Below are 9,287 nucleotides of genomic sequence, written 5' to 3'. Positions count from 1 at the left end.
AAGATGGCAAATTTTACCGATGTGAAAGAATTTATTCTTCTGGGGTTGACTAGTAGCCAGGAGCTTCAAGTTCCCTTTTTTGTGCTATTCCTAATCATTTATATGCTCACTCTGTTAGGGAACATTGGTATTATCCTTTTGGTCAGTATCAGCCCCCAGCTTCAGAGCCCTATGTACTTTTTCTTGAGTCACTTATCTTTTGTGGATGTGTGGTTCTCTTCCAATGTCACCCCCAAAATGCTAGAAAACTTATTATCAGAGACAAAAACCATTTCCTATGTGGGGTGTTTGGTGCAGTGTTACTTTTTCATTGCCCTGGTCCATGTGGAGGTCTATATCTTGGCAGTGATGGCCTTTGATCGCTACATGGCCATCTGTAACCCTTTGCTTTATGGCAGTAAAATGTCCAGGGTTGTCTGTGTTCGGCTCATCTCTGTGCCTTACGCCTATGGATTCTCTGTTAGTCTAATATGCACGCTATGGACGTATGGATTGTACTTCTGTGGAAACATTGAAATCAACCATTTCTATTGTGCGGACCCTCCTCTCATCAAGATTGCTTGTGGGGGGGTCCACATCAAAGAATACACTATGATTGTTATTGCTGGAATTAACTTCACATATTCCCTCTCCGTTGTTCTCATCTCCTACACTCTCATTGTGGTAGCCGTGCTCCGCATGCACTCTGCTGATGGGAGGAAGAAGGCGTTCTCCACATGCGGATCCCACTTGACAGCTGTTACCATGTTTTACGGGACTCTTATATTCATGTATCTCAGGAGGCCCACTGAAGAGTCTGTGGAGCAGGGGAAAATGGTGGCTGTGTTTTACACCACAGTGATCCCCATGCTGAACCCCATGATCTACAGTCTGAGAAACAAGGACGTGAAAGAGGCAGTCCACAAAGCGATCATTAAGGCAAACTTGAAACTACAATAGATATTTTTGTGGTGCGTTGCTACCTATTATAAATGTCCAGGCATAAAAGTCCTAGCTCAAAAAGGATTTTCTAAAGGCAACTCTTACATATAACAAAAGATCCAATCTAAAACAGTGATGCTTTACCCAGGACTGGGCTCTAAGGACTAAGTCGGCTTTATCCTACATATGCAACCATATTATTAAAACTGAAATATTAATGCCATTTACAGTGCATATAATACTGTGCTAAGTATAGTCATTTGAAGGATTCATAAATAAGTTTGGATAAATACATGTTCATTTGGAGGTACCCTTCTTAAGGTAAACATGATTTCCTAGGATATTTTCTATATACACATGATCCTTTACCTAGGTTTCACATGAAACATATCATTTCATGAGCGAAAGGGTAAGAACTCATCTATTTTCCATGACTACAAGATGTTGATGAACCCTATTTACCAAAAAGTGTTCTGTAATATTCATACACATACATGGATTTTTGACAATGAAATTGTATTCAGAATCGTCATCTAGTGTCTCAATACAATACTAAGGTCTGTCCTCAATATGTATTGTTTGATAGTTAACAATGTTTGTGTTAAATAATGTTTCGTTATCCTACTTCTACCTCTTGGTTTGGATTCTGGTATAAATATCCTGATGTTAACAGGGTGAAATATTTATGACTAAAGACCTCCCTGCCCTCATCACCATAATAAAAAAAAGTGAACCGGTATGAATTTTCTGATATGAAAAAGCTGATCTTTGGCCATAGTACTTTGTCCTTTTAAACTTTTGGTTGACATGATTTGAAACTACTGCTTGATTCCAGTCCTTCCTACACACATTAAATGTTTTGGTTCTATATTTAGCAGCTTGCACCAAGCTTTCAGTGCCTGGAATGGATCAACCACATAAGAAGCATGGTTCAACTAAATGCTATTGCACTGGGTGTGCATTCAGATTTGATCAATACAGTTAAAAATGGTATCCCATTGGGCTTGGTTAAAAGTCCTTAAGATCTCACTGTTTTGCTTATCCAGATTGGTACCTCTGCAGCCTACTTGGTCAGCATTCCATTCTTGGTACAGGTACAATACACATCTGTTTACCTTTGATGACTCTTGCTAATTTAGCAGCATAAAAGCAAATGGAAAGTAGCAGTGATTCCTTATGAATGAGTTTATTCTTGTGTAAGTGCTAATCCAATTAAAGGGGTGTACAATTGAGTACGTGCAGGATTACTTTGAGAAGCAGCATGTAGCTGGTAAGATGGACTAATTCAAAGACAGAGAGTACTGTTACTCAGGCTAATATACTAATTAACCATGGGTCACTTTCCCTTAAAATGGATCTGAGGAAAGGCAGATGGTGGGGAAGGGAAGTTCTCTTTCATAACTTTAGACTCAGAGCAGGGGGAAGGAATACCATTGGTTGGTATTGGAAACTATGTTGACAAAGTTTTTTTTTTTTTTTAATTAAAGTTTATTGGGGTGACAACTATTAGTAAAGTTACATAGATTCAGGTGTACAATTCTGTACTACATCATCTATATATATCATATTGTGTGTTCACCATCCAGAGTCAGTTCTCTTTCCGTCATCATATATTTGATCCCTTTTACCCTCAAATATTTTTTTTAATGTTGTTAGACCACTCAAATTTGCTTCTAAAGAGTTAGTGTCAAGTGAAAAAAGTAGGACTGCTCAAGGAACAACTGCTTTCACAGAGATTGACATTATAAACTGACAGTCTATGACCATATTTTCTGTGATCCATATAGAGAGACATGCCTACTGTTTCATTTTTCCTTTTAGAAATAAAACACTGGCCATCCAGCTATTAACCACAGTTCCCATCTTCCCTGATTAGCCAGGTATGTAACCTTATTTTGAAGTTTTGGCAATGAGCTGTCGGTAGAAAGTAATGTATAAAACCTAAGGGTCATCTCCTCAAGGTCAAATACACTAGACCTGGACTTTTCCTCCTACTTCCTACTCAAAAATGTTGCCACTAAAATGGTTGCCCTAGACATGAAAGCCACATATTGAGGGTCTAATTGCCTTACCCTAATCCGTAACTCACACTGTTGTCTGAAAAATAAATAAAATCCTATCTTATTAAGTCACGTATGCGGGGGTTTCACTAATTGTAGCACTTAGCCAGTATCTTAATTCTCTCTCAAAGCATTTTAATAGTACTTTCTGGAGACATAATCCTTGACCTCTCACCTCTGCAGCTTGCTACTTCCTAGGGCAAATTTTGCTTTGAGGATGATTAAATCTCCTCCGATGTTTTGCCTATTCACCTGGTATTGAGTGAAGTATATCTGGTCCTCTGTCTTAACCAGGAGGTAAAAACTCAACTCTCTGATCTTAGGTATTAGCTTGTATCACTTTTGCCTTTTCTTGGTCTCCAATTGTCACATTAGTTGGTTATGAACCCCTTTTGTCCCAACTTCTAGCCCACTACTCTCCATTAGTATTTTCAGATACTTACAAGCTTCTTTCTTGGCCTCGGGAATTCTCGGCCATTTTCTCTGCACCGTGTTTGTAGTTATAGACTAAGTGAGCTTCCATCAGACATTTTAGCCAACACAAATCTTTAGCTGTTGCTACTTATTACGGATTGAGTTGTCTCGCCTGCCCAAAGATACATTGAAGTTCTAAGCCCAAGAACCACAGAATGGCATTATTTGTAAATAGAGTCATTGCAGATATAAGTAGTTAAGATGAGGTCGTATTGGAGTAGGGTGGGCCCTTAATGCAATATGACTGGTGTCCTTATAAGAAGAAGGAAATTTGGAGACAGACATAAAGAAAAGATGACCATGTGAAGACAGAGGCAGAGATTAGAGTTATGCTGTCACAAGCCAAGGGATGCCTGGGGCCACTAGAAGCTGGGAGAGGCAAGGGAGGACCTCCCCTAGGGCTTCACAGGGAGCACAGCCTTGCCAATACTTTGATGTCAGACTTTGTGATCTCAGACTTTTGGACTCCAGAACTATGAGAGAAGAAATTTTGTTGTTTTAAGCCACCAGTTTGTGGTACTTTGTTGAGACACCCTGATAAAATGAATAATATAATACTGTTTTGAGAGTTTCTAAGTTGGAACTCTGGTTTTTCTATGAGGCTCTGTTAGTCTCCCAGGCTAAACTTCGGAAAGTAAGCTATCACTCTTTCTGTTCTGGGAGCTCGTCAAACGTCTCTGAACTTATTTTTGGTAGCTGTGTGGTTTTGCAGCAACCTCACCTGAATCCAGTATGCTACCAAGAGGAAGGGATACCAAATTCCTTAGATTCACTAATCTTTAAATCCTACTCACATTGCCAATCTTGAGTCCTTACTTCTTGCTGTCAGAAACATGGCTCTTCTGCCATTACGAGTTTTCCCCCCACTCTTTAGTTTACTGCATAAGCTCTGTACTATTATTCTCTTAGCTATTTAATATTATGCTTTGGAGTTACAAAAAAAAGCAACACCAAAACAACAACAAAGATATTTTCCTTTCTTGAGTTCTTGTCCTTGACAAATGACAGTCAAAACTTCCAAGATTAATTTCTCTGCTATGGTGCCCCCCCAAGCCAAAACAGAAATTAATTTAAAAGCTTGAAAGTTATAATTATAATTTAGTGCTTCCTGTCCAGAATTTGTACCATTTCCATCACTTAGAACACTTTATTTCTGCTTTAATAATGGTGTTGGGGTTAGGTGAAGCAGATGTAAATATAACTTTAAAAATACGTAGTTTAATATGACAGTATTGATATCATCACATAAATCCAAAATTTAAATTTAACTATTAAACCTATAGTAAGATAACTTGGAATGATTTAAGTTAAAGTGGTTATTATGAACTTCTGATTAACTCCTAAACAGTACTTTCTTTTGCTAGTATTTCCCAAAATATAATACATAATTTTAAATATTACATACATTTGGTTATTTTAAATGTTTGTACATTTATAATTGTTGTTACTTTCTATTTATGATGATTGGCATAGTTCTTTTTCATTTGCAATGATTATATAGAGTTTTGTTTTCAGATTTATTTAAACAAGGTTGAGCTAATTTAAACAAAAAATCTGTTAAGTAAATAAAAGAGATATGCCAATGTAGGAAAAATCATTCTAAAAGCATAATAATAACCAAAAATCAGAAGACAACATAACCTTATGACAAGTCACCGCAATCACATACACACCTATCATATATATAGTTACTGTATATATATATTATATATTATATATACTGTAATATATAATATATTATATTATATATGTGATACATATTATATATAATATATAAATAATATATATGTGATACATATTATATATAATATGTAAATAATATATATGTGATACATGTTATATATAATATATAAATAATATATGTGATACATGTTATATATAATATATAAATAATATATATGTGATACATGTTATATGTAATATATAATAATATATATGTGATACATATTATACACAATATATATAATAATATATAAGTAATACAATACATATTATATATAATATATATATATAATATAGCAACTCTGCCTGTCAGGTACTACTTCCCATGGGGTTTAAACCTCACCACTTTGATTTTTTTCCAGAGTTCAATAATTCCTGCAATGTCCAAGACTACTATGTGTTTCTAGCAAGACAAAATTTAGTAAGTCTCTTCTGAAAGTCTCTGTTGTTATACTATTGGTTAATTTTAGTCATATAATATTCAAACAATTGAAGGGAACTCAGGAATCCAATATGTTCCCACATTGTTTAATGAGCTATAACTCTAGGACAGAAGCAGCTTTGAGTCCCTGAGCGTTATACTCCTAAGTACCCTTACTGAGAACTCAATAATGTTAAAGCAACTTTTCACCTTTTTTCTACCACTAAGAGGTGGTTTTAAGGAGCCTATTTGATAGAAGTCAGAAATATTACCCAATGTCGCTGAGCTAGAAGTGGTAAAACTTAGGTTGGAACCCAAGACCATAAGATTCCAAGTCCTAACTTCTTTGTATTTTACTGAGATGCCATATCTTGAATGTGGACAGATTTTGATTACTGGGCATGCCTGGTTTTGAATCATCAGCTCTCGGTGAGATGAAAGCAGGAAAGACAGAGAGAATAAAAAGGAAAATCAGTTTATGGTAGGAAGGGGTTCACAAGCAACTCTGACACATACCATTGTCATGACTTCATTTTGTTTATTTGATAATGAACTTCATTTTGTTCATTGTTTGTGATTCCTAACTTTATTATCAAATCAACAAAACGCATTTCCTGAGTCACTACATTAATTCTAACACCTATCACAGTACATAGGTCATAGTAACACGGTCTTATAATTTATTTAGAATCCATGATAATTCTGTAATTGCAGGGAGTGATCAGTAATAAATCTAGTGGTGGTCAAGGCAGAGTGAGGGATGGTGGCTAATAGGCAGGGTGCAGTCAAGGAACAGGCTAGTGCATGAAATGACAGGGGGATGGACAAGAAACTTACCTCAGTACCTTCCTTGCCCCATTCTCTGTCCTTCACCAGTATATGAAACAGAAACACTTTAAAAAGGAACAGCTAAATCTTATTATCAGTTGAATAGGAAATATCCGGGTCAAAGCTATCAGAGTCACATACCTAAATAAGTAGCAATTTGTTAAAAATCTAAATTCTACTCCTTTAAACATTTCATCTTATAGATTGTATCAAAAGTAGAGCTCATGTACAAAATAATATTACCCATGTGAAGAATGGTGAAAATAAATTTACTTCATCAAAAAATTATTAAAAAACAACAACATAGGTGCTTGTGGCATTGTTTCAAGGCAGGTATTGTTCCAAGTCACTTTTTAAAATTTGTTAGAGGCAAGACATAACATTTTTCAATGACTTTTATCAAGGCACTTTTTACCTCTTGGTTCTTCAAGCTGTAGATCATGGGGTTCAGCATAGAAATGACTATTGTGTAGAACACAGAGGCCATTTTGTCTGTGTCAAGGGAGTGGTTCGATTTAAGCTGCAGATACACGAAGATCAGAGTCCCATGGAATATCGTCACAGTGGTCAGATGAGAGGCACACGTCGAGAATGCTTTGCACCTCCCTTCCATAGACTGTATCCTCAGGATGGCAGCCACAATGTATAAAAAAGAATTAAGGACTGTCGTCAAAGAGCTTATCGTGTTGAATCCAGCAAAGATGAAAATCAAGATCTCTTTGACCCTGGTGTCCGAGCAGGCAAGGGCGATTACAGGGACATCATCACAGTAGGATTGATGACATTGGGGCCACAATAGATCAATTGGAAAGTAACGACTGTGTGGAGCAAAGCAACAGAAAAGCTGTACAAATAGAGGCCCATTACCAGTTTCATACACTCCTTTGGGGACATGAGCACCATGTAGAGAAGAGCATTGCAGATGGCCACATAGCAGTCATAAGCTATTACCGCCAGAAGAAACATCTCCGAAATCAGGAAGTTCAGGAAAAAGCCCAGCTGTGTTGCACATACATAGAAAGATACGGACCTATGCTTGGTCAGCAGGGTCTCCAGGAGTTTGGGTACTGCTGAAGAGGAGTAACAAAGGTCTATAAAGGTCAGATTATTCAGGAAAAAGTACATGGTTGTGTGAAGTCGAGCGTCCAATTGGATTAATAAAATCATGCCAATGTTTCCCACCAAAGTTAGAGTGTATACCACTGAAATGAGCAGAAAGAGAATGGGTTCAATCTCTTGATGGACTGAAAAGCCTAAAAGAATGAATTTCATCTCCCTGGTGCTATTCCTTTCAGCCATTTATTCCAGTATCTCAACTGCTGAAAAAAGACAAGATGGGGACTGAAACAAATTATTGGGATGAAGGAATTGTCATCAGATGCCAACTCCACTGTGTTTTAGCTTCAGAAATTATCATTCATTGAAGTAGACTATCAGAACAAAAAATATATCCCATTTCAGACTCTCTTCTCTCACTAGATCTCATTTTATGAGGCCAAAAATTGAGAGCCAATAAAAAAACTCAATTGAAGGTACATAGTAAAGTTAAAAAGCAAACAAAAAACTTTATATGTTTGTAAATATATTTAATATTTTAGATAGGTAATTTTAAATTTTATTGGATAAGACAAAGAAAACAATTAAAAAATTGTTTTCCTGAACGCTTATTTATTAAAATTTTTTTTCCCCTGAATGCTTATTTTCTTCTTGGTGGAGCTTAATGTACTAATTTTAAAAATCTTTTTGAATAGATATTTTTTCTTCTATTTTAACTATTATACATTATACTAAAGGAAAAGTAAGCAGGATATTCAATGAGGAGAAAAAAAAAGAGGCCAGTAAATGTTTCTAGTGGTGGATCTGGAAAATTTTGAATTTGTATATAACTAATTCATTTTCGTATACAAAGTCCTAAATATTAAAACAAAACAAAACACTTGTGAGTAGGGCTAGAATATATGGATTTTGAAAAGTGTAGTTCTCTAGGTTAAACTGTTCTATAGAGTTCTATTTTAATTACTTCCAACATTTAGAGTCAGAAATGTTTTCTACATTCTCTGATAAAATTTTTAGTGAAGCAGCATACATTTCTGCTTTCAAATGGTGGTGACCTCTTTGGTGAGAGCAAGAATAATTTTGGGGAAGTAATACTCCGGTCTTACGATGTTTGAAAAGTTATCATTGTTAAAGCAATTGTGAATATATTAGAACTGCCTTTTGGTCCGTACTTAGGGGTCCAAGTTGTCAGTCAGTCTGCAACCTGTGCAACTGTAGGAAAAAGAAGCAGGGACATAAGATAGAGCCAGTCATGGGCAGTTTTCTTCAGACTGCAAAAAATTGCTTGTCCTTATTTGGATTCTATATTCCTAGGAAATACAAAGCCTTGTCTTCCTCCAGTTACCAATGTCTTCATGAAGCCTCCTTAGATTCTTGGCCCTCAGTACCCTCCCACTTCCATCTCCAGAACAGAATTCATTATCTTATTTTTCTGCATGTAACTTGCCTATGGTGATAACAACCTGAATGATATGCTTTTTGGGAATTATAAGCCCCTTTCCACCTCTGAGACTGAGAAAGCTATTTTTAATTTTGGGATGAAAATAAAGGATAAGAAATTCTCGGGCCAGCCTGGTGGCTCAGGTGGTTGGAGCACCGTGCTCCTCACGCCAAGGTCGCCAGTTTAATTCCCACATGGGCCAGTTAGCTGCGCCCTCTATAGCTAAGGTTGTGAATAACGGCTCTCCCTGGAGCTGGGCTGCCGTGAGCTCCCCTGAGGGTTGGCATAAGCTGCCATGGGCTGCTGTGCGCTGCTGTGAGCAGCTGGTGGCCAGCATGAGTGGCCAGCAGCCGGCAGAGCTGCC

General features: G+C 36.8%; 2 protein-coding genes across 2 annotated transcripts; one reads left to right on the top strand and one right to left on the bottom strand.

Annotated features, from left to right (window-relative positions):
* LOC148755966 (olfactory receptor 5M9) lies at window positions 1-939 on the top strand. Its single transcript, XM_088790010.1, has one exon. The coding sequence runs from the start codon at window positions 4-6 to the stop codon at window positions 937-939; it is 936 nt and encodes a 311-aa protein (XP_088646136.1). The 5' UTR covers window positions 1-3.
* Window positions 940-6,772: 5,833 nt separating this feature from the next.
* Window positions 6,773-7,725, bottom strand: LOC109435485 (olfactory receptor 8U3-like). The gene is given in 2 exon segments (XM_088790009.1): window positions 6,773-7,200; window positions 7,203-7,725. Coding segments are annotated over 2 exon segments (951 nt in total).
* Between the last annotated feature and the right edge of the window lie 1,562 nt (window positions 7,726-9,287).

This window comes from Rhinolophus sinicus, chromosome 14, assembly GCF_057876585.1.
Source record: "Rhinolophus sinicus isolate RSI-liver-muscle chromosome 14, RSI-T2T, whole genome shotgun sequence".
NCBI classification, from domain to species: Eukaryota; Metazoa; Chordata; class Mammalia; order Chiroptera; family Rhinolophidae; genus Rhinolophus; species Rhinolophus sinicus.
Note: the sequence above shows the minus strand (reverse complement) of the source record. Positions and strands in the feature narration are given on the sequence as shown.

Coding starts and splice junctions, on each gene's coding strand:
- LOC148755966 (XM_088790010.1), top strand. CDS start 4: ATGGCAAATTTTACCGATGTGAAAGAATTTATTCTTCTGGGGTTGACT.